Consider the following 26258-nt stretch of genomic DNA (forward strand, 5'->3'; position numbering starts at 1 on the left):
TAATGTACTCACAGGGCTACTGGTGTGAGGATAAAAGTAGTCAGTAAATGGATTGAATATAATAGAGTATATACTAAGAACAGTCAAGTGCATGTCGCACCCGGATAGTCCATGTACTTGCTAACGTGTCTACAGGGAGTATGAAGCAATGATTTGCGTGTTCAAGTGTTCACACAGTCCAGACGTGCATTCCTCCATGATATTGACATTCCAGCTTCTGAAAACTGGCAATACTGGCTTTTGCGCTTGATTCCATGCAAAATTAAGACCCGATTCAATGGCGCTACAAATACTGCGCACAGGACTGCAACCGAGGCTCGTTCCGCACAGCATATTTATAACGATTGCAAATCGTTAATAAGTATGCTGTGCAGAAAGAGCCCGAGTTACTCCTTTCCTACTACTACTTTTTTTTTTTAAGATGCTGCAGTAATTCAGCCCTCCCCGCACAAATACTGTCTTCTACCCCGCCCAACGGAGCAAGAGCGCAACCAATCACCTCCTCCCGGGGCTCGCGCTCTCCTCCCCGTTCCTTTTTTAATACGGCACTTTGTAGAGGACAAAATTATCCATTGTATTTATCCGTTCGCGCGCTTCTGGCGTCACAAGGAGGGGCGGGGCGCCCGCCTGTAGCCCCGCCCATTCCACCTCGCGCGAACCTCCCTCTCCGCCTGTCACGTTGACTCTCCTGTTTGGCTTTGCCCCGCTGATCGGCGTCTGCGCATGCGTGCGGCATGGACGGACCAGCAGAGATGGAGCCGCTCTTGGGGGAGCTGCCGCTGCGCTTCTCGCGGCTGCCCATGTTCCCCTTCTTCGACTTGGCCCATTATGCCGTCTCGGTGATGTCTCTGAAAGAGCAGCGGGGTGAGTGTCTGGGCCGAGGGGTGTTAATTTTCTGCCGGGGTTCAGCGCCGGTTCGTTAGGAGGTGCGAGTGCTCCTGGGCATGTGCAGAGTAACTTCTCTCCAGACGAGGGGGGCACCTTCCAGTCGGGCAGGGCTTGCGTTTCTGCTGCTTCAGTCCCAGAAACCAGGGGTTCACTTGAGGGCGAGGGAGTAATTATAGCAACTCTGACCATATGCAGAGTGGTGATCTATCCATTCCATCCAAAAACTGGTCTTTTTGTGCAGAAAGGTGAGCAGCCATAACTTTTTGAGTGTGTGAGACTTTATCTGTTGTCGATAGCAGGGGTAACTTTTCAGTGGGGGAGAGAATTACAGAAGGTGCTTCTCATGTGCAGAGGAGATTTTTGCTCAGAGACAGAGTCAACATCATGCTTCACACATGGACAAGTAGGAGGAGGGGAGGGGGCTTTTGGTGCACATGACGATGCACTGGAGTGTTTGAATTTTTGAGTTACATTGCTTGGAATGTAATTGCCCCTGGAAATTTAAGGGGCAACTTGGAGCACTTTGGGGAGTGCGCTTGCTTTTTAAGAATCCCGCAGTGCGCCCCCATTACTGCACCTTTGACCTGTAATCTCTGGGTCATAAGCTGGCATTCTCTGTCTTCAGTCTTCCATTAATACGTTGTCCATTTTCTGATGTTGAGAGTTGCTCCGGCAGTGTTGGAATTCGCTGCTCGTACTTTTCGGTCTCTGCTCGCCTCTTGGCGTCACTGGCGCCGGCATGTTCAGGTAGGCCACAGGAAACATTTATCTGTGCAATGCAAACTTTACTTATTTGCCACCCTGTGCAGTGACTGCCTCTCCCATAGTTGTCTCTGAGCAACAATCAGGCACCTTTGTGAGGTGTAGCTCTGTTTGTTCCGAGTCTCCAACAAACCTCGACTGCAGTTCCGTTCATGCTTTCTTTGTAAACTACCAGAGGGACTTAACTGGATGCTGTTGGCAACAGACTATTTCATTATCCACCTTGCAGGATAATGATCATCCATCTTGCAGGCCTTCAGAAATGCATCAAGTCCTTTAGGCTGCTTGTGCCGGGTGGGGGTGGTGGCTTCTTTATTTTTAAATACAACAAGGGGGGGGGGGGGTCAGTTGCCACTTTCTCTTCCTCCTGCAGAATTCCACATGGTGACTTTTTGCTAATGTCAACAGTGAACTTTTCCAGGGATAATTTTTCTTAAAACGTATTGTTTATTTTTTACTTTGATTCTATTTATAGGCTACTCTTCCCCTTGTGGGCTCAGGGAGAATTCCAATGTGGAAATAGTACAACCAAATTAAAAATAATCTATCAGTACAATTTAAAACACTCTGATAAATCATTCTAAATGGCGTTAAAACTGACAGGTTAGGACTTCATAAATGTCCTGCCTTACATAAAACAGAAAATATAAGAGGGGAAAGGGCTAGTAGATGGGAAACCGTGGCTGCTTCAATCTTAGACTGGTGGGACAGTTGCACCTTGCAGAATTGCATCAAGTCATGCAGCTCCTGGGTCTCATTTGACACAGCATTCCACCAGGCTGGGGCCAGGGCCAAAAATGCCCTCGCCCCGGTTGAGGACAGCCTGATGCGTTCAAGGCCAGGGACACAACCAGCAGATTGTTACACACAAAGCTTTCAGGGAACATACTGGGAGAAGCAGCCCTGCAGATTGAGCAACAGGAGCAATTTATCTCCTACATAAGCAAGTTCACACATTTGAATACCAGAAACATGCGCAGTGGTTGGGAGTAGAAAAGTGTCTGTTGCTGAGCAATAGTGTCAGCTGTCAGCACTTAGGCAATGGCCTGGAATGCTTATCTCGCTGCTCCTGTCTTTCTTTTAAAAGCACCAGGGCCTCACTTCAAATTGCATGTCGTACTTATATTTCTGGCCGATCTCCTCTTGTGCCACCCAGGCACAATCTGCCAGTAATAGTCTGAACCTTTAGTGACCCTCTGTTTGCGGCCATAAAGGGCTGGAGCCCAAGCACAGGATCAGATGAGGCAAAGAGGGAACCAGAAGTTCTGCCACACCCTGCTGGCGCTGGGAAAACCTGAAGACAGAGATTGGAAACTGTGATAGGGATCTGTGGAAAAAGAAAACCCAGGCCTTAATATTTCCACCACTTACCTACCACAGTCCATTTGGGACTGCCTCCATTTTTCTGATGGAAAAATGAGAAATTTGAGGAGCACCAGAACCCCCCCCCCCCCCGTTCAAATGAGTGCAGTTGCTTTTTAAGGCAAAGTTTTAGTCATGTGGAATGTGTAGTAAGATTTTTATGTCAGGTGATCTGCAGCATTAGTTACTGATATTTTTCTGTGTACATACAGTGCATTTTCAAGTGCATATTTGTTATTTAAATATGATTAATCCTGTCTACAACTGGTATGTTACAGTGTTGAAAAAGTCACTTTTTTTCAAAGTTATAAACTGTAATCCAGTATTCAAATATTCTATTAACCCTGTTATGATTACATGCAGATAATGCACATCTACAAAAATAGTTCTTCTGTTTTTTTCCTACCTTCCAGTGACATGTAGTGGTTAAGAGTGGTGAGTGGAGAACCAGATTAGATTCTCCACTACTCCAGATGTCGTCTTGAGCTAGTCACAGTTCTCTCAAAAGTTTCTCAACGCCCCCACCCCACCCCTGCTTCATAAGGAGCCTGTTGTAAGGAAGGTGATTGTAAGCCCCTTTGAAGAAGAAGAAGAAAGAGAGTTTGGATTTATATCCCCCCTTTCCCTCTGCAAGGAGACTCAAAGGAGCTTACAATCTCCTTGCCCTTCCCCCCTCACAACAAACACCCTGTGAGGTAGGTGAGGCTGAGAGAGCTCCGAGAAACTGTGACTAGCCCAAGGTCACCCAGCTGGCGTGTGGGGGAGTGCACAGGCTAATCTGAATTCCCCAGATAAGCCTCCACAGCTCAGGCGGCAGAGCGGGGAATCAAACCCGGTTCCTCCAGATTAGATACACGAGCTCTTAACCTCCTATGCCGCTGCTGCTCCTTTGAGAGTCCCAAGGGTAGAGAAAAGCAGTATATGAATATCAACTCCTCTTCTCATGTCATGTGGCAAAAAGTAATATACATGTGCAAAGCGTTGTGGCTTTTGAAGTCCACATAGCTCAAGGGCTAGGTAACTGAGGATTTCCTTCTGCTGTATGAATCTGCATGAACACTCTTCTCATCTCCAGGGGTCCTACTTCAGGTGCCCTTGCAATTTGAGCTCACACAGGTAGTAACCTGAGAAAGGGGCTTCTTGGTGGTGGCACCAAAATCATGCAATTCCTCCCCTCCCCAGGCATATTTGTCTGGTCTTTTCTGTCATTGCCTTTTGCTGCTGTTCTCAAATTTGATCTGAGAAGAGGTTCTCTTGGTTTAAAAAGATATTTGCTATCATTAATTGGGAGCAAGATGGCAAGGATGGCATTTCTTTTCCCATGTTGCTTCTTGAAGGGAGCTGTTACCACAGGCTTCTGGGTCAATTCAAGGTACCTTAAAAACTTAAAGGACCTGTTCTCTTAAATAGAATTCCTGTCATCCTTTTCCCATCTTTTCCCTCGGACAGGTGCCTAAATTTTATGATGCTGTTATAATATTATTGTATGGTTTTAAATAATGAAGTTTGTTTATATAGTTGTGGTTTCTATGGTCTGAGCCTGACTTGTCTGGGAAGGGCGGGTTATAAACACCTCAAGGAACACTATCTCTCACGCAGGCTCTGAGCCCTTTTCTGTGATGGCCCAAAACTGGAGTTACAGGAGAGCTTACAACAATATAGGGGGAGGTCTGGGGCAGACCTGCTGATGGTGTGTGTAGCAGGGGGGAGGTTATGGACTGAGCCCCCCCCCCCCTCAGTGGCTGATGGAGCAGGCAAGCAAATGATTCGTTATCCTGAGTTGTGTCTGAGGCCTCTTCCACACATGCAGAATAATACACTTTCAGTCCACTTTCACAGTTGTTTGCAAGAGGATTTTGCTATTCCGCACAGCTGAAAAGTGCACTGGAAGTGGATTGAAAGTGTATTATTATGCATGTGTGGAAGGGGCATGAATGAGCTTGGATGAGCAAAGGGAGTCTTTCCTTGGAGACTTATGGTGGCTGTTGGCTCCTTGCTTTGGCAGCTCAGGGTGTTTAACAGTAGTATCAGATATTTTTTTCGTGGTTTTGCAAGCACTTCATTTGACAGCGGTTTTAGTAGTTGGTTATCTTAATGTTTTATTGATTGGTTTTAGTTTTGGGGGGGTATGGTTTGTCTTTTTTCTATGTTTATCTTTCATTGTGGTTGAAAGATTCCTCTGGAGTCTTGTAATGGCCTGGAAAGTGGGGTATCTATTTAAAATTGTATGATGATTATGTTAATCTAATTCTTTTCATGAAGTTTAAGCCAGTCCTAGCACCCTATCTGATGGGGATAAATTCTGTAATAACTGTTTTGTGAGGGGAAAAAGGTACTTCATTTTGTCTGTTCTAACTCTACCACTATCTGGTTTTTAAGCTCTGTCGGTAGAACTGTACTCTGTTTCACATAAAGATGATAGTAGATGGTATATTCCTCTGCCACACAATAAAGCATGCCAGACCTTTGTTGCAGAATGCTTCCCCTGAGTCCTTATTTAGCCCTGCTTCCCCCATCTGTTTGAAAGTAAAAATACATTTTGGCATAAATGCTGTTGTATCGAAGTACCATGTTCAACAATGCACAAAATAATGGTTTGACAAAGGCAGTGCATAAGAATGAATGATAATTCTCATATTCGCTCACAACCAGAGGTGGGATCCAGCAGGTTCTCACAGGTTCCCGAGAGTAGGTTACTAATTATTTGTGTGTGCCAAGAGGGGGTTACTAATTGGTGATTTTGCCACGTGATTTTTGCCTTAGTTACGCCCCTCCTATCAGCAGTAGCGCGCAGAACTTGAAGCAGTCTAGCAGGAGGTGAACCAGCGTGCGTGGCAGCCTGCGCCTGCGTGCATTCGTTTCCCGCCCAAGGACCAGCGCAGCGGCTGCGTCCTTACCACAGCCCCGCCCAGGAATGCCCCGCCCCCAGAATGCCTGGCCATGCCCCCGTCGTGCCCCGCCCAGCCCCATTGGCGCTACGCCACAGTTTGAATCCCACCACCATGGGAACCTGTTACTAAAATTTTTGGATCCCACCACTGCTCACAACTATATTCCAATGAGCTGCATCTCAACTGACCAAGCTATCATCTTGCAGTGGAACAGAGCATAATTTGCTTCAGTTTTAGTCCACCTGTCTCCTGGAGACTCAAGGCAGGTTACATAATTTAAAGAGCATGTTTAATAAAAAACAGTATAATATATATGGTCTTTAAAACTAGATTACATATTTATAAAGCACCATAAAAATGACACTGTAACACATATGGGCGATACCACAAAAACAAAAAAATCAAGCTTGCAGAATTGGAAACCAATGCAGCAAAAGAGTAATATGTAGAAGAAACAACCCAGCGAAGCCTGATTACCGTGCAGAAATACAGTAAGCAATGCACTTGCCTCAGCGTTTCACATGGTACAACTAGAACCTTCTTCCCTTTATTAAAATGCACTCCTGAACAACTATTGTTCTGCAAAATGTATAAAACAAAAGTGTGCAGAATTGCCTGTCCTCTTCAAGCCGGTTAGGTTGGAGTCATAACAGACAATGCTCGGGATATGAGCAGCTGTTGATCTTGCCTACTGAAAAGGGGTTGCTCAGATGCGCTGCTTTTGTTGGAGGGGGAAAAGGATGCCACTACTTGTATATAAGACTGGTCTGATTTCCACCAATTCCCCTCTCCTTCCACAGATCCCTCCTATACTATTCCTGAGGGCCCATTCTCTCTTTCTCTGGCCGAATGGGGTGGGCTCGCGCGTGAGAATCAGGACTTGGGAGCAACCCTCCAAGGCTGCTGGTACTCAGTATTGGTGAGTACCCACTCAAAAAAGCCCCGATCAGATGAATCAAGTTGCCATAGCGAGATGAGACAGAGAATTATCTTCCTTGATTTTCTCTAGGTCCGTGGTGGCGAACCTTTGGCATTCCAGATGTTATGGACTACATTTCCCATCAGCCCCTGCCAGCATTGTCAATTGGCCATGCTGGCAGGGGCTGATGGGAATTATAGTCCATAACATCTGGAGTGCCAAGGGTTCGCCACCACTGCTCTAGGTCATGCATCATTTTAAAAGCTTTTCCCATTGATTGCCCCGTCATTTTTAGCTCTAGATATTCTAGTCTTTCCCCTTCATCATTTTGGTTCCATGTTTTCTATCCTGTTCTTTGGCCCCACAATATCAGTTGTTTCTGTCATGATATATAAAAAAGAGAGAAAGGTTCACAAAAAGTAATCCTCTAAGTTAGCAGAAGTTTGCCAACCCAAGGCTGGAGACCGTCAGTCTAGGGGCAAGAAGTAGAAACAGTTAACCTTTAACATGATTGGTTAGTTCAACTGTCACTCTGGACCAGGGGTCTGCAACCTGCGGCTCTCCAGATGTTCACGGACTACAATTCCCATCAGCCCCTGCCAGCATGGCCAATTACCAGAGTGACCTTGCTTTAAACTCTGCTGATAGTTTCAGGGTGAAGAAATAACAAAAAAGCACACATCTGTATACATCCTTCTTTTCTCCACTATTTCCTGCTCCTGTGCTGATGTGGGGGAGCAGGAAATGGTATTTTGTCACTTGATGGGTTATTTAAAACATCTGTCTCAATATCTCTCCTTTGAAATTGTGGAAATTAGATTTCTGAAATGTTTTCCCTGCCTTCGGGCTTCCTCATAATATGCGCTCGGGGCGTGCAGAACGGGCAGCACCCATGCGCTTCAGACTCCTCATTAGGTAAACCTGATAGTTCATCTAGATCATTATCACCCTTGTTAACCTTGTCAAGTGCACAGTTAAGCTTAATTAACTGCAAGTTCAGCGCTTCGAAGGAGCATCGATAGAAGGAGCCTGTGAATCGAACAGCGATCTCCCAGTCCTAAATGGTCATATTCATCGTGTCGTGCAGGTCTGATCTAACGGCATAGCTTTTTAACGCTTAAACGTTGCTGATCTGCGCACAACTGTTTTGCAAAAGTCTGTCCACAGAAACAGGTTTTAGAGGGGGAGCTGTGTATTTCCATTGCATTCAGAATAACCTGCAGAATATGTTGGATTCAAAGAAGGCTTTCTGCCGGCACAAAATACTTCTTCCCGTAGAAGAAAAGGGGCAGTGCTTACTGGTTCCTGGTGCAGTCCCCTAAGTGCCTGAAATTGCTGCTCTGGGGAGAGGGGGCACAGTGGTACTCCCAGGAACACTAAGGGGAATGTATTGGCCCGCAGGTGGGGGGGGGGAGAAATGTGGGTTCGAGAATGGGGAGTAATTGGCAAACTTCACCCTCCGCCTTCTGCTAGAGGAGTACTTTATGCCAGTGGAACTAGCCTGCGGAGCCAACTTCCCTCTGCCTTTCCTTTCACGTTCCTCTTTGGCATAAATGAAAGACAAGGAAGAAGAAATCAGGTCACTAATTGCTGCTTCTAGCATTGAACTCAAAGCAAAGTATTCAAATTAATTGCTACTCCCCACCCCCCAATATTTATTGCATCCATTTTCTTGCATGCTCTTGGAAGGAAAGCACACACTTTTTGTTAGTCAAAATAGTACTGAGTTGGTAGTAGTTTGGAAAATCTGTCTTGGAGAGAGCAAACGTTTGAGTTTGCTGTGTGAATGTAATCCTACACACACAATACATTGGTATGATGGTACTCGGTAACTGGAAATGATTGCTGTAGCCATATGGCCACTAGTTTAGATGCACATTGCCAAATTAATTTGAACAGAATAAATTGTATGTTTTCCCAGATTGACTAAATAGTGAATGTGTTTCTGAGGGTGGTCAGATTTGAATTCTGTAGAATGCTGTTGAGGGTGCTATGAATTCCCTCCCTCGCCCCCCCCCCCCAAAAGGTTCTTTTCTGTCTTATCATTAAACTTTAACAATGGTCATGGGAACTGAAAATCGCTCGCTCCTAAGATTTCAAAGACTGTTTAGTCATAGTACAGTGACTGCTTCCACGAATGGTAACTTCTCTTTCTATGGTGGACGTGTGGCTTATTTCCCACAGAGAATGAAATAATTTATAAGTGCGTGGAGAAATTTTCCAGTTAGTTTCCTTGTGGAGAACTTTGCTGTCCCCTAAAGAGCCACTTGAGGTTCTGTGTAAGATAAATTGTGTCCTTAATTGACTTAGTAGGAGAAACTTGGGGGCCGTTAAAGGTCTATCATTTCTCCTTTTCCGAAGAGGTTAAAGTTTGGCAGGAAGAGTCTTACTTGATCTCTTAATCTTAAAGAGCTCTTAATCTTGTTCTTGTTTGGATTCTGTATCATTTCAGGAGCAGTGGACGTATCGTGCCATAGCCCTATCGCATGCTGGTTTAGCGCTATGCTTTACTGCTTTGGTGGGTCCATTTTGTCTTCCTTGATGCTCGCGGAACCTCCAGTTGCGTTTCTTGCCAATACTACAAATGTCCTCCTTGCCTCATCCGTCTGGTAAGCAGCTTTAAAGCTAAGGGTGTTGTCTCATGAAAGTGACAAAGCATGGATTTGTAGGGGTTTTTTTTGCACATCTTGAAAGATCAACTTTTAGGGCTGTTGTTCAATTAAGCTGTTAATCTTAATGGATTTTAAAGCACACATGCAGATGTTAAAAATTAAGACTTCTGTCGTCAATAAAGCTTTGGCTTAGATATTGTTTTGATTTTCACCTGTGTGTTGCTTCCCTGCCTTTTCATGCCTTCTGTGGTTTTAAATGCCCCCAACATGCTGTTTCTGGGGAACTTGGGGGTTCCATGGAAGTGTTTGCAGTGATGGCGAACCTATGGCACGGGTGCCAGAGGTGGCACTCAGAGCCCTCTCTGTGGGCACACGCAGACAGAGTACCCCCGACACACATCTAGGCTGGCCTGGGCCACTGGGCTCGATTATTAGCATTAAACCTAAGACCTAGTTTTGGGGAAGTAGTGTAGGTGACCCTGTTAAGCGCTGTTAAACCCCACTGATTTTCATGCAAAGAACTAAAGTGCGATCCTTTACCTGGGAGTAAGCTCGGTTGCTGGCAATGGGGCTTGCTTCTGAGTGAACCCTCCTAGGGTCACAATTCACTCGTTGGAAGAGTTGCACGGTTGCTTCAAAGCACGGTTGCTTCAAAGCAAAGCCATCGACTACCACCAAGCTTACTCCTGAGTCACGCATGCCAACCATTTTTTCTAAACGAAAACCTCAGTATTCAGGTTAAATTACCATGTTGGCACTTTGTGATAAATAAGTGGGTTTTGGGTTGCAGTTTGGGCACTCGGTCTCGAACAGGTTCTCCATCGCTGGTTTATGGGGAGAGTCTGTGAAAATCACCTCTTTATCTATGGAAAAGCTTGGCAAGATTCAACTCATTACGTGCAAAAGGAAGGCATACCTCCTCCAAAATGCTGTATTGAGCCCAGAGGCATAGCTACAAGGGGGCCGGAGGTGCGCGTCGCACCGGGCTCACACCTGGATGGGGGGCAGCAAAAATTTCAGGTTGTTTTTTGTATTTTTTGTGTGCTTTTCAGTTTTTGGCCTGCAGGGGGTGCAGTTTTAAGGCTAGCAGCACCAAAACTTCATGGAGTTTTCAGGGGACTCTCCTGATGATAACACCCAAGTTAGGTGAGGTTTGGTTCAGGGGGTCCAAAGTTATGGGCTCCCAAAGGGGGTGCCCCATTCCCCATTGTTTCCAATGGGAGCTAATTGGAGATGGGGGCTACACCTTTGAGAGTCCATAACTTTGGATCCCCTGAACAAAACTTCACCAAACCTGGCTTGTATCATCAGGATAGCCTCCTAAAGATACCCTGGATTTTTTTATGCTGCTAGCCTAAAAACCGTGTCCCCTGCAGGCCAAAAACTGAAACAACACTAAAAATACAAAAAATACAAACAAACATGGTGGGGGGGGGGGTGGCAGCAAAACTCAGATTTTGCACTGGGCTCCATTTCCCCTAGCTACACGTCTGATTGAGCCTTATAAGTATTTCAAGTTAAAGATAAGGTACAGCTTTTAAGAAATCTGGTTCGTCAAGGACTTCCTTGTCTCGGAAAGACTTTGCCCTGACTTGGATGGTCCAGAGTAGCCTGATCTTGTCTGATCTCAGAAGCAAAGCAGGATTGATCCTGGTTATTTCATGGACGGGAGGACCACCAAAGAAGTCTGAGTTTGCTATGTGGAGAAAGATAGTGGCAAACCACCTCTGTTAGTCTCTTGCCTTGAAAACTCTATGGGGTTTCCATAGTTGGCTGTGCAGAGGCATGGGGGAGGGGGGGAATGGTGCCCGGGGCAACACCTGCTCTGGCCACACACCCCTATGCCCCGTTTACCTTAGCTGGTGGCAGCCTGCCATGGCCCCCCCTCTCAGCCCGGCCCCACCAGGCTGCTCTTTCAGCCAGCAGAGCCTCTGCTGGCTGAAGGAGCACTCTGGTGGAGCAGGCCAGAGGCGAGGGGTGTGTGTGGGGGGCGATTCTCCGCCCCCTCCACGTGACCAGCTGGCAAGCTGCTGGAGACATGTGACCCCACTGCATTGATGGCATTTTCCACAGACACAGGAAAAAACATTTAGCATAGTGTGTAAGATGATGATTTAAAAAACAAGAACAAAGCAGTAACTGGTACACCCTCTACACACTATCTAGGAATGCGCTTATTTTTTTCTGCAGGAGCCATCTTGCAAGAAGGTAGTTCTGCAGGTCTTATGCAGTATTCTGTTCTACTGGCAGCTGGGATGTCACAGTCCCTTCTCCCCCACCTCAATTGTACGGTTTTAGCCTTTTAAAACCGATAGTGCTCTTTTCAGTCTTTAGCTTTAAATGTAAAATTGAATGCAGGGACATAACAGCTCAAACCTTGTTTTTTAAAAATGGCCGCCCTATCTGAAGTATTGAGGGTGTGGAATGGGAAGCGTGAGGTGATGTGTGCTCATATGCCTGGAAAGTACCTTTGTCTCTGAAGCAAAGAGGCCGGGCCTGCTTCGCCAGGAGGGACAGTTGTGGCTGCCGTGTTGAGATGGCTTTTCACAAGATGGCTGGAGTCCTGTGTACACTTGGGAGAAAGCCATAATGGAAAATCAGTGAAACTTATTTCCCCAAAAAGGAGAAATAGGATCAGGTTGCCTTAATCACTGATTGAGATGTAAGTGGAACGAGAAATCTAGTGACTTTATGGAGTTGCCCCTTCTTTATTGCTTTAAAACGCTCTGATTTAGAAATCATAAAGAATTTAAAAAGGAAAAAGTCGTGTATGCTGCCCAGCAATTGCTTTGAGCTGATTGTTTTGAGATAAGGTGGCAAGTCCTGTGAATTTTTAATGTGCCACCAACAGAATGCTTGTTGTGTTTTTTTTGGTGGCACAAAGGAGTCTTTGCTGTCTTTTTGCATGTGTAAAAGTATGCATTGTTCCTCCAGGACTTCTTACTAATTAGTGGAGCTCATTAGCAAAAACACTATTGAGTCAGTCTTAGATTTCTGAATCTCTGCCCTGTGTTACGAACTGCTGTGAGCTACTGAACTAGTTTGCTTGTCTTGCTTCAGGGAGAACAGACTTTTACTTTACTAAGTTAAAGGCGTGAGTGGAAAAAGTCTGTAAGTCTCCTCCTTAAATGCTGTTGTGCCATAACTACAGCAGTTCCTTCATCTAATGCAGTGATGGCGAACCTATGGCACGGGTGATAGAGGTGGCATTCGGAGGCCTCTCTGTGGGCACATGCACACAGAGTTCATCATGTGGGGGGTGGGAAATCACACACACACACACCCCACACACACATCTAGGCTGGCCTGGGCCACTGAGCACGACGTGCGCGCAACGCGGTGAGCAGAGAGGACTCAGCTGGCGGGCCTGGTGCCTGTGTTCTAGGTGGCTTCTGCCCGGGGCGCAGAGGAAGCAGAGATGCTAGAGAGGCACAGAGCAGTGCGTGTGGGACTTGCTGGAGGCTAGAGCAGGCTGGCCCCTACTCGAGCGGGTGGGGTGGAGGAAGAGGGAGCCAATCGGTTTTTTCTAAACTAAAAACCTCAGCATTCAGGTTAAATTGCCGGGTTGGCACTTTGCGATAAATAAGTGGGGTTTGGGTTGCAGTTTGGGCACTCGGTCTCAAAAAGGTTCGCCATCACTGGTCTAATGCTATGCTAAGGTACAGAAACTTTTTCATATTGGTAGTTCTTGAATATTTTGGGGTTCGGTCACTTATCAATGTAGCTGAACTCGGAGACTAAAAAACAAAACACACACTTCAGGTTATTCTCCCCAAATTTCCTTGTGTACTCTGAAATAATTAATGTTGGAAAGTACCATCAAGTTGTAGCAATTTTTGATGACCCTGTTGGGTTTTGAGGCAACAGATGGACAGAGGTTCTTTGCTGTTTCCCGCCTCAGCATAGCAACCTTGGATTTCCTTGATGGTCTCCCATCCAAGCGCTGACCAGGGCTGGCCTTGCTTAGCTTCTTGAGCCCTGAAGAGATCGGGCTAGCCCAGGGGTAGGGAACCTGCGGCTCTCCAGATGTTCAGGAACTACAATTCCCATCAGCCTCTGTCAGCATGGCCAATTGGCCATGCTGGTAGGGGCTGATGGGAATTGTAGTTCTTGAACATCTGGAGAGCCGCAGGTTCCCTACCCCTGGGCTAGCCGGAGCCATATACAGTGGGATATCGGTTTTTGTTGGTCATCCGTCCAAAAAGAATCGACGAAAGCCAAAACTGATGAAAACCGAGGCAAACTTTTCCACAGGAATCAATGTAAATCCAATTAATCCGTTCCAGGCACTCCAAAAAACATACCCAAAACACATTTTTTGGTGAATAAACAGGGTTTAATGCTGAAAACAGTAACAAACAATAACACTAGGACCAGCTTCAGAGCCAGTGGACCAGTGTTGCACCAGAAAGCTATCTGTTTCTGATGCCTCTTTAAGATTTGTCTGAAATGGGGCAAGACAGTGTCATTAAACAACTTGCAGACACGGCCTGCAACAGCTTTGTCCGGGTGATTTTTCTCCACAAACCCCTGCATGTTACTGCAAATCGATGAAAACCGAGGCAAATCGATGAAAACCGAGACAAATTTTTCACTGAAAAAATCAATGAAAAACGAAACGGATGAAAACCGAAGGCAATGAAAACCGAGGTTCCACTGTAGGTCAGGGTTCCAAAACAATAATATTTTTACTTATAAGATGCGTAGCAAACTGTTTCTTGTAGGTGAAAAGCTGCAGTGGAAAGTTACTTTGCATATCCAGAGATGATTCTTAGAGAATTAAATGGTATCTTCTGGATGGAAGCAGTTAACATAAACTGAAATACTACATAATATTGTTAATAAAAAAGCAAAGTTCAAAGTAAATCGCTAATCCATTGGGTTTTTTTCCCCTTCCCTGTGTATTCTGCCTGTCTTGATAGGGTAGGCTTGAATGCTATTTATGCATTGCTGTGTTTATGTTTGAAGACAGTTCTGTGTTGGAAAAGTAAATGTTTTCTTTTCTTCATGCTGAGAATGCTGTACAACTGCTTACATATGTTTTGGCTGCCCGCTTGATTGATAGATGCCAGGAACAGAAAAAGCTGGTGCCGCTGCTTCAGAGATGAATGTGTATTTTCACACACAGAAGTGATCCCTGCGCAGGCAGGTAGTGATTTACCACTGCTTCCAGCCCCGCATGATTTGTGATGAACAATTAAGTGGGCATATGTCAGGAGTCTGTAACAGGTAGCCTGTGAGCTACTGGTAGCTTGCTGGCTGCTTTAGAGTAGCTTGTGTATCCTCTAGATCAGGGGTCTGCAACCTCAAAGTGGCTTTCCAGAAGTTTCCGAGGGCCTGAATTCCCTATCAGTCCCTGTCAGCATGGCCAATTGGCCATGCTGGCAGGGGCTGATGGGAATTGTAGTTCCTGAACATCTGGAGAGCCGCAGGTTCCCTACCCCTGCTCTAGATTAGAAGAGCCAGGAAAAGGTCTCGCTACGATGCATTTTGCAGATATAGCCCTTGGAAGCGCAAAGCAGTGAGTTTCTGAAGGCCAAGTTGTCTAGTGCAAAGTGTGTGTTTGTTTGTGTGTCTGGAAAGAAATAATCTTGGGTTTTTTTTAATTTACAGTACAGTCCTATGAACAGTTCTTCTGGGCTTAGATCTCATTAGCCCTGTTCGTGTTGTAATCAGGACTGGGTCCATCTGCTAACTCTTCTTACATAGAAAATAATGCACAAGCAAAGGCAATGTTTGTGATAATTCCCCTGCCCCCCCGGTCATTTCAATATAAAATCTCCCCTCAAAGTAATGCTATGTGGCTTATTAAAAATGTATAGTGGGAATATTTTTGTTCCATAGGGGCAATCTCAGCATAAGATTAGATAGCAGCATAGTTGAAAAAGCTTGGCTTCTTTCTTCTGTATTTAAACCTTTGCCCCAATTTTATACGATTTGATAACATCCACTCATCGGATAAGCAAAAGCCACTAAAGGTTCCGAAATAGTTATCCACTAGTGACATCTACTGGTATCTATAGGAAATCTTATTAAAAATTCTGAATAGGGGTAGCCTCGTAATAGCTGCTTCTACTGCTGTAGGTTGGCATATTGCATCTAACTTTATATCACGCCAGCTCATCATTCTCAATCTGTTGGTCTTCTATACATTAAGGTCAATAGGTGTTAAGCTTTTGTAAATATTGTGGCTAGCAGAAACAAATAGGAGATGGATTTCAAAATGTGTACTGGATAATCATTAAGCAGGTGGCCATAGTTGCTAGGCCAATAATTAATTTTAGAGAGCCAAACATTGCCACTTACTACGGTCTTCACTATTCATTCTGTCTTGCCTCCCCGGGTGGGCAGCTGAACTAGCTGCTATTCTTCAAGGGCCTGGGTTTTGCTTAGGATTTGATTTGCTGAGTCTCTATTTTAGAACTTAGCATGGATGGAGCCAGTGAGCTGTAGTGGTTAGAGTGTCAAACTAGGATCTGGGAGACACAGTTTCAAATCCCTGTTATACCATGAAAACTTGGGCCTGTCATAAGTACCAGCCTCCAATCCTCCAATCCGTCAAAGAGCAGCAGTGGCTGTGAGGGAAGGTTAAGAGCTCGTATCTAATCTGGAGGAACTCCGTTTTGGATTCCCAGCCTCTGCCGCCTTCTGAGCTGTGGAGGCTTATCTGGGGAATTCAGATTAGCCTGTACACTCCCACACACGCCAGCTGGGTGACCTTGGGCTAGTCACAGCTTCTCGGAGCTCTCTCAGCCCCACCTACCTCACAGGGTGTTTGTTGTGAGGGGAAAAGGGCAAGGAGATTGTCAGCCCCTTTGAGTCTCCTGCAGGAGAGAAAGGGGGGATATAAATCCAAACTCTTCTTCTTCTTCAAAGAGAGGGAGGAACAATATTGTATGCCCCATTGTGTCACCCTTGGGGAGAAAAGTAGGATATCACTATCTAAATAAGAGCATTTTCCGTGTTCCATTAACCTTCTTGGGAAAGAAAACACCCATTTCCATTTACAAAATGATTTCTTAAGGGTATGCAGACCATTTAGCATGTTAAAGACGTCAGGTGCCAGATTTCAGTCTTGAATGTATGTATTTGTGTATGTATTTGTGTATTTATATATAAATGGAGGGGTGTGGGAAGTAAGATATTCTTAGAGAGACTGGTTTATTGAAGAATCAAGGAAAGCAGAAACAAACAATTCTCTGCTTTATGTTGTCACGGTACTATGAGAATAATTTCCAGGATTAGGTAGAATGTAGATAAGTTTATTGTTGCAACTGCATGGTCATGACATCAAAACCAGCAAAACAGGCATAAAATACAAATAAACCGTGCAGCTATGAAAACAAAATGCCGACCGTGGTTACATTAAGGACAAATCCTAGAACTACAGTTTAACCAAATGTCTATCAAGATGAATGAGCAGAATTTTTTTTTTCTGGTCTTAGAAGTTAAGGCAAAAATATTGACTAATGACGTTCTGAAAGGCATCCACCAGCAAACCCTCAATTAGGTCCATGTTTGTGCCTCCAGAGTTAATGATATGACCCAGCCATCTTTCAGTTATGCCTTCAGAGAAGGGGCAAGATAACATTTAATGTTTGAAGTTCTCCACTTGAACCTGGCTGCAAGGGTAGAGATGCTGCTTTACTGTGTTAAACCTGCCTTCAAGCAGAGCATGAAGCTACCATAGGGACATCCGGGACAGGGTGTCTGGCGCCACCTTGTGGTGGGCTTAAAAAATTGCAGGTTCATTTATGGCTTTTCCTATTTTTTTCTCAGGTTTTTTCCATAATTGCGCCTTGCAGGGGTGCAGTTGTAGTTACAGCACCAAACCTTTCAGGTCAGGTGATCCTCCCGATGATAACAGCTGTTTGGTGAAGTTTGGTCTAGGGTCCGTTATGACCTCAAAATGGGTGACCTCCCATCCCCATTGTTTCCAATGGGAGCTAATAGAGTAAATGAGGCTACCATTTTGAGGGTCCATAACTTTGGGATCCCCTGAATCAAAGTTCACTAAAACCTAGGTAGTATCATATAAGGATAGTCTACAAAGGATACCACCCAGGTTTGGTGAAGAGCTGGTTCAGGGGTCCAAAGTTATGGGACCCCCAAATGGTGACTTTATCCCCATTGTTTCCAATGGGAGCTAATGGTAGATGTGGGCTACCCTTTGAGGGTCCATAACTTTGGGCTTCCTGAACCAAACTTCACTAAACCTTGGTGGTTTCATCATCAGGAGAAGTCTCCTGAAGATAGCCTAAAAGTTTGGTGCAGGTACTGTTAGCTTAAACATTGCTCCCCTGACAGGCACACCTCATTAAATTTTCCCCAGGTTCTTCTTTAAATCCACCTCCTTTGGAGTGGGATTTTAAAAGGAAGAATCTGGGCCCCCCTAGATTGCAGTAAAAAAAAAAATGAAAGTATTGTTGAAGGCTTCTTCGAAAACTAGATTCAACTGGTGGTTGTGAGCTTGTTACAGGCTGCGGAATGTCACGGTTTGGTAGATCTTGTTCCTAACGTTTTCTCTGCATCTGTGGCTGGCATCATCAGAGGTGTATCCCAGAGAGAAGTCTGTTATAAGAGAAGGCTGACATAATGTATAGTAGGACTTCTCTCTGTGATACACCTCCTGAAAATACTCAGCCACAGATGCAGGTGAAACATTAGGGAACAAGATATACCAGACTACTGCCACTACCAGCCGGTAGAAAACCCACAAATAAACCAACATTGAAGTTTGATGCTGTTTGGGGAATGGGGAATCTACTCCTCTAAACAAGCATCACTTTCAATGTTGTTTAAACTAGGGAGCCCATGAGCATCCCCTTGCTGCGGATTTGTAAAAGCGAGAATCTGGGCTCTGTAGTTTAAACAAGATTAAAAGATGCTGTTTCCAGGGTGATTTCCGCCTTCAAAAAAAAATAGCATCACTTTCAATGTTGTTTAAACTAGGAGCCCTGGGTGTAATTCTGACGAAAAGTTGGGGCATATTCTATAATGCGATGGTGACTTTGAGATGACCTGGTGCAAAAATGTTGTTTGGCCGTGGTGGGGGAGGACGCTGCCCATATGGGGCTAAAACTCAGATTTTGCCCTGGCTCCATTTACTCCTAGCTACACTCTGCCTTCAAGAAGTACCATGGGGACATCCGGGACAGGGTGCCCCGGCGCCACCTTGTGGTGTTTTAAAAAATTGCAGGTTCATTTATGGCTTTTCCCATTTTCTCTGGTTTTTTCCATTATTGCCCCTTGCAGGGGTGTAGTTTTAGCTGGGGCAGCACCAAACCTTTCAGGGTATTGTCAGACTCCCTTGATGATACCAGCCAGGTTTCAGGAAGTTTGTTCTAGGGTCCGTTATTACACCCCCAAAATGGGTGATCTCCCATCCCCATTGTTTCCAATGGGAGCCAGTAAAATGTACGAGGCTACCATTTTGAGGGTCCATAACTTTGGGATCCTCTGAATCAAAGTTCACTAAACCTAGGTAGTAATCATATAAGGATATTCTGCTGCAGATACCACTCAGGTTTTGGTGAAGGTTGGTTCTGGGGTCCAACGTTATGTGGACCCCCAAAATGGTGACTTAACCCCATTGTTTCCAATGGGAGCTAATGGTAGATGTGGGCTACCCTTTGAGGGTCCGCAACTTTGGGCTTCCTGAACCAAACTTCACTAAACCTGGGTGGTTTCATCAGGAGAAGTCTCCTGAAGATAGCCTAAAAGTTTGGTACCGTTAGCTTAAACACTGGGTTCCCTGATGGTGGCACCTTCAATTCTTTCTCCTTAGGTTCTTCTTTAAAACCCAAACCTTTGGAGCGGGATTTGTGCTGGTTAAATCTGGGCTCCCTAGGATTAAAAAAATGGTGCTATTGTTGAAGGCTTCTTCGAAAACTAGATTCAACTGGTGGTTGTGGGGAGTTTTACAGGTTGCGCAATGGCACGGTCTGGTTCAGGATCTTGTTCCTAACGCTTTGCTTGGGATTCGTGGTTGGCATCATCAGAGAGGTGTATCCCAGAGAGAAGTCTGTTGGCAAGAGAAGGCTGATTACAATGTATAGCAGTAGACTTCTCTCTGTGATAGTTACCTCCTGGAAAATACCTGCCAGCCACAGATGCAGGTGAAACATTAGGGAACAAGATATACCAGACCACGGCCACCAGCCCAGAAAAACTACATTAATAAACCAACATTGAAAATGATGCTGTTTGGGGAATGGGGAATCTACCCTGGAAACAAGCATCACTTTCTAACAAGCTGTTTAAACTAGGGGTCTATGAGTATCCTTAAGGTGGATTTGTAAGGTGAATTGTTTCAGAAGTTTAAATAACACTAAAAAGTGCGATGCTGCTTCCAGGTGGATTTCCGCCTTCAAAAAAAAATAGCATCACTTTCAATGTTGCTTAAACCAGGGAGCCCTGGGTGTAAGTTCAGATTTGTGTGTTAAAGCACATTCTACAACACGATGGTGACTTTGAGATGACCTGGTGCAAAAAATGTTGTTTGGCCGTGGTGGGGGAGGACGATCGCCCATAAGGGGCTCAAAACTCAGATTTTGCCCCGGGCTCCATTTACCCTAGCTACACCCCTGCCTTCAAGATATGCTGAAGACATGGTCTGGAAACAAAAGCTGGTAAAAGCCTTTCTTAATGGAAATCTAGTGAGGTTGTCTGAGTACTGTGAAGTGAATTTATTTTTCTTAAAGGAAGAATATCATAGAGAGAACTTCGAGTGCTGAACCAGGGGAAGCATCTTGGCTGGCATCACGTTCGTGGAGCCAGTCTCAGATGGTGGTTATTATTTTTTTGTATCCCATGATGTAACCTACCCTTAAGAGGGTATGGAATTTGTTTGCAAAATGTGGGACAGCATGTTCATCTATCGATCTCCGTCCCAATAATGCCAGTCGCAAGGGTGAGGTTAGTGACTTAAACAGGGCAGATTCATGAGCTATTATCAAACTTGATAAGAATTGGCTCAAAGGTAGGTGTTGTGGGCATGCAGTTTGGCCAGTGCACATCTTGGAATCGAAGACATATTAAAGTGCTGTCAGTAGTTTGCTGTAAGGCAGTGCAGAAGCATTCTCTGCTTTCATATTGGCTGTGGTTTGCATGGCATCTCTGTAGCAGGATCCTCTGAAGATGCCAGCCACAGATGCAGGTGAAACGTCAGGAGAGAATGCTGCTAGAACACAGCCATACAGCCTGGAAACCACACAGCACCCCAGTGATTCCGACCATGAAAGCCTTTGACAATACATTGAAGACATATTGGAAGGTCATGGAAATGTTTGTCCTTGTCATTAGTCTGAGGCCCTAATGCTTTGCACTTCCCACATGTTGCTTTTGTTATCTGACACTGTGGTGTGTTGTAAGTGGGCTCAGTTCTTCAAAGGAACCTTGGCAAACTAAGCATAGTTTTTGTATGTTGATCGCAGTATCTTACCTTGTCTCAAAGTGGAAAGTGAGCATGCTTTGACCTCTAGCCACAGCATTCTAGTCGACATCTAGCCACAGCATTCTGCTTTAGCTGTAGTCTCCAAATGCTCTTCAAAGGTAGCCCTAAGTAGAGAACATTGCAGTAGTCCGATGTAGTTGTAATTAAGGCACGGATCACTGTGACTAGATCAGACTGCACCAGGAGTGGATGCAGCTGGTACGCCTGCCAAAGCTGAGCCAAAGAACTTAACGCCACACAGCAGCTACCAGAAGTTTACTGATTTGTTGAGCAGCACTCCCAAACTGGAACCTTCCTTTTCAAGAGAATATAACCACATCCAAGATAGGGAAGTTGGTCTACCTCCTTGGTCTGCCTTTCCGTTAACCCAAAGTACCTCTGCCTTGATCTATATTAAGTTTCTCAGGCTATAAGCAGACTGCAAAAGGGATTTTAAAAGATCAACTCCTTGATTAAAAGCCTGGGAACTATGAAAAGTTTGGTCTGGTGCCCAGACAAAGTTTGCTCAGTCCAAGGTAAGCCTCAAGGGGAATGGAATTCCAGAGGTGAGGTCCTAACTCAGGAGAAAAACCCTACACCTCTCTGGTTGCCTTACCTCTGCAGGCAGGGGCATAAAGGACGGCTTGGGAGAAAGATCTTAATTTTTCTATAACATTGAACTGTTAACGTGTGACCTTTTTATTTTGGGGAAATTGTTTTACATTCGCGGTAGTGTTCCTTTTTTGGTTTGTAGGGTTGCTTTCCAGTATATCCACTAGTACATTTATTGACATTTGTTTCTTTAAAAGCCAGAAGAGTTAATTGACAGCTTCTTTAACTGATCGACAACCCCTGATCATTCTACACTCACTTCAGCCCCTTCTACACATGCAGAATAATGCACTTTCAATGCATTTCGAAGCTGTGCGGAATAGCAAAATCCACTTGCAAACAATTGTGGAGGGACTAGAGCGCCTTCCTTATGAGGAGAGGCTGCAGCGTTTGGTACTCTTTAGTTTGGAGAGGAGACGTCTGAGAGGGGATATGATTGAAGTCTATAAAATTATGCATGGGGTAGAAAATGTTAACAGAGAGACATTTTTCTCTCTTTCTAACAATACTAGAATCAGGGGGCATACATTGAAAATGCTGGGCGGGGGGGAGAATTAGGACTAATAAAAGGAAACACTTCTTCACGCAACGTGTGATTGGTGTTTGGAATATGCTGCCACAGGAGGTGGTGATGGCCACTAACCTGGATAACTTTAAAAGGGGCTTGGACAAATTTATGGAGGAGAAGTCGATTTATGGCTACCAATCTTGATCCTCTTTGATCTGAGATTGCAAATGCCTTAACAGTCCAGGTGCTCGGGAGCAACAGCCGCAGAAGGCCATTGCTTTCACCTCCTGCACGTGAGCTCCCAAAGGCACCTGGTGGGCCACTGCGAGTAGCAGAGAGCTGGACTAGATGGACTCTGGTCTGATCCAGCTGGCTTGTTCTTATGTTCTTATGGATTGAACATGCATTATTCTCCATGTGTGGAAGGGGCCTCTTCAACTACATCATCCAAATGAGCGCCCTACTTTGTTTTCCCTCGGTCAGCTCTTTTCCCCCCTTGCAAATGTGTTTCGATACCTAAGATTAAAATGTTTTTCATTTTTTTTCTTTTTAGGTATCTAATATTTTATTGTCCACATGATCTTTTCTATCGCTACTTGTCATGCCTGCCTATTCGACTGTTGATTTCAGGGATGAAGGAAGTGACAAAAACATGGAAAATAATGGGTGGAGTCATGCATGCACACAGCCACTACAAAAACGGGTGGATGGTCATGATAGCTGTCGGATGGGCCAGAGGTAATGTTTGAGAACCTACTTTAAAAAAAAATTAATGAATATTCTGAACACTTCAGATGCTGCTTAAATAGTGAACCTTTTGATTATGGTCTTTTTGAGGATGGACAAACTTAAATACAACATGTTTTTTCCCCCTCTTGGTTCTTGTTTCAACCTATGAAGAGGTACACCTGTGTTGAAAGGTAAAGGTGCAAGCACTGGGTCATTACTGACACATGGGGTAATGTCACATCATAGCATTTACTAAGGAGACCAGGGGTGGCCAACCTATGATGTTCCAGATGTTCATGGACTACAATTCCCAGTTGGTCAGGCTGGCAGGGGCTGATGGGAATTGTGGTCCATGAACATCTGGAGCCCAACCACAGGTTGGCCACCCCTAAAGTAGACTATGTTTACAGGATGGTTTGCCATTGCTTTTCCCAGTAGTCTATACTTCACTCCCAGCAAGCTGAGTACTGATTTTACTAACCTCAGAAGGATGGGAAGCTGAGCTGGTTACTTGACCTTGACTTGCATCGGGATTGAACTCACTGTAAGAGCAGAGCCTTGACTGCAATAGTGCATCGTTCCACTTTGCTCCATGGGGCTCTTAATATCGATGTTTACTCAGAAGTAAATCCACTGATTTTCGAAGAAAGTAAGCATGCTTAGGGTTACAGCACAAGGCATATTTATTTGGAAGCATATCCCACTCAGTTCATTGGGGTTTATTCCAAGGTGTGCATAGAATATTTAGTCACATGGCACTTGGATGTGGCTTTGGGTGGAAGGGTCCTGGTTTAGCTGTTTGTCCCGATGGCTAATGCTTCACTTGAATTAAATGTGCTAATAACTGATGAAAATAACTTCCCTATCTCGTAAAACATTTTTAGTACTTTTATTGATTCTGCAAGTTCCGTCTTGACCAGCTGTAAAATCTACAGTAGTTACCTCCAGATTAGATTACTGCAACTCAGTCAACTCAGGGCTGCCCTTGAGACTGCTCCAAAAACTTCAGCTGGTATAGAATGCTATGGCCCATGAGCACATATTCAACCAGTGCTCCCACACCTACCCTGCCTCCAGGTGGAATACTGAATCAGATTCAAGGTTCTGGTATTAACCTTTAACCCCACTAATGATCTGGGGCCCTTGTATCTTTGGGACCGCCTCTCATGATTCAACATCCCCCCCCCACCCACCCCCCAGAGTCTGAGAATAACCTATGGCACTGGTGGCGAACCTGGCACTCCAGATGTTATGGACTACAATTCCATCAGCCCCTGCCAGCATGGCCAATTTGCCATTCTGGCAAGGGCTGATGGGAATTGTAGTCCATAACATCTGGAGTGCCAAAGGTTTGCCACCACGGACCTATGGATTGTCCCTGGCCCAAAATCTATCTGGCTTTCTTCCACCAGCTCTGCCCCCGGCCTGGTAAAATTCCCTATCAAATGAGACCCAGGCTGTCCAGGACTTGTTGCAATTTTGCAGGGCCTGTAAGACTGAAATGTTCCACCAGGCCTATGGTTGAGGACAGTGACGGTTGTCGTGTAGTTGGCCTCCTTCCTTCCTTCCTTTTCCCTTTTCCCTTACTTTCAATTACCTTGAAAGCATTTTTTTCCTTTTTCCTGATGGAAGATGTAGTATTCCCGTCTTATTAATATTTGTTTACGGTGCTGGTTGATTGTTGTTCTCCAAGGTTTTATTGTGGGGCCCTGAAGTGCAGAGAGGTCAGCTGCTGTACTGCAGTCATGACCCGAGTCCGATCCTGATGGAAATTGGGTCCAGGTGGAGGGCTGAAAATTCTCAGTCTTCCAGCCTCCCGAAGTTGGTTAAATGAGTACCCAGCCTGCTGGAGGTAAAGTGTAAATCAGGGGTCCTCAAACTATGGCCCTCCAGACGTTCATAGACTACAATTCCCATGAGCCCTACCACTTGGCCATGCTGGTAGGGGCTGATGGGAATTGTAGTTCATGAACATCTGGAAGGCCATAGTTTGAAGACCTCTGGTGTAGATGATTGGGGAAGGCAATGGCAAACCACCTTGCTAACATAGTCTGCCTAGTAAATGTCATGGCGTGACATCACCCAGTGACCTGGTGCTTGCCCAGGAGACTATACCTATAATATGGTTTCGATGGTTACTTGTATGGTGTAAGCCACCTTGGTCCTGGCCTCATTGGGCTAGGGCGGGTTAGAAATCAATCAAATAAATAAAAATGAAAGGTTGGAGGCACGGTCCCTGCTGGAGCTGGATTTGATCCGGCAACCTCTGTTTGCTGCAACTTCGAACTCTGCTGACTCTGCATATCTAATAAGACAATTTTGTGTTTTTAGCTTCTGGATAGCCTCTCAATCCGGGAAGATTCATGGGTGACTCTTTTGAAGCCTGCCGGTTTCTTTCTAAACGAGACAGTTATGAATTCTAAGCTTCCGGGTGCCAAGGGATGTTTTCTGCCTTTATTCTTTCCCGCTTTGACAGAAGCGAACATGACTCTCTGGCAGAATTATTTTTTTTCATAAAATATTAGGGCTTGCCCTCTGATAATAGGATGCTTTCCAAGGAGTTTCGAACTGAAGTTCGGGTTTCAGCAGCTGTAAAGCAGGTTGTGTTCATGGCTAGAGCGTGAGCAGTATTTCCTGTTCCCACTGAAAGCAGTGAGACAACTTTGCAGCTAGCCTAACTGGAAGCAGAGTTGAGTTATGGAAGACCTTTTTGGACCAATTTACACGTTATGTATTTTTTTCCATTGAATTACCAGGAGCCGGCAGTGGCCTCATATCTAACTTTGAACAGTTGGTGAGAGGAGTGTGGAAGCCAGAGACTAATGAACTGCTGAAGATGTCCTAGTAAGTGGTGAAAAGCATGCGATGACTAACACGGTTCTGGGAATACCCCCGTCCTCCGACCCCTCGGTGCATTCAAAGCTCTACGAGTAACTCTTCGGATTCAGGATTCTTTAAAAGGCATGCTACAAAGCAGCAGCTGTCCAACTTGTTTCCTGGATGGTTTCCACACTGACTTGTCGGCTGGGGAACTCTCTGAGCATCCACTCTGGATCTCTTGTGTACCACAGTGGATTCTGCACTACATTCTAGTGCAGTGATGGCGAATCTTTTCGAGACTGAGTGCCAGGGGCAGAGCGAGGGGAAATTGCACCTGGGTCACGTGTGCACCCTGTGCCCCTGCCACGTCCCCAACCTGCCCTGGAATGCCCCGGGAATGTCCCAAAACAGCCCTGCCCCGCCCCGGAACATCCTCGCCATACCCCTGCAGGGACGCGCACCCAGTGCGTCGCGCATCCCTTGCCCCCTTGGCGCTATGCCACTGCCGAGTGCCCAAACTGGGGCGACAGCTTGCATGCCCCTAAAGAGGACTCTGAGTGCTACCTCTGGCACCTGTGCCATAGGTTCGCCACCACTGTACTAGTGTATAGTCAAACACTGCCTCCTCTCCCCCCACCACACCCCGCCCCGGCACTGTGCTGATGATTTCCACGTGGGAATTTTGCCACCTGTGGACAGCAGTATGCCTCCTTTGGAGGGA

The 26258-nt window shown here is 45.4% G+C and overlaps 1 protein-coding gene across 1 annotated transcript in view; it reads left to right on the forward strand.

Moving 5' to 3' along the window:
* The first annotated feature begins 731 nt into the window (after positions 1-731).
* The window catches only part of TMEM38B (transmembrane protein 38B), a 37936-nt gene continuing 12409 nt past the window's right edge, over positions 732-26258 (forward strand). Inside the window, exons 1-4 of the mRNA XM_048504257.1 lie at positions 732-864; positions 9275-9431; positions 22542-22726; positions 25474-25561. Coding sequence (XP_048360214.1) covers positions 735-864; positions 9275-9431; positions 22542-22726; positions 25474-25561 — 560 coding nt within the window. The 5' untranslated portion in view covers positions 732-734. The remainder of the gene's footprint in view (positions 865-9274; positions 9432-22541; positions 22727-25473; positions 25562-26258) is intronic.

Source organism: Sphaerodactylus townsendi, linkage group LG07 (assembly GCF_021028975.2).
Source record: "Sphaerodactylus townsendi isolate TG3544 linkage group LG07, MPM_Stown_v2.3, whole genome shotgun sequence".
NCBI classification, from domain to species: domain Eukaryota; kingdom Metazoa; phylum Chordata; class Lepidosauria; order Squamata; family Sphaerodactylidae; genus Sphaerodactylus; species Sphaerodactylus townsendi.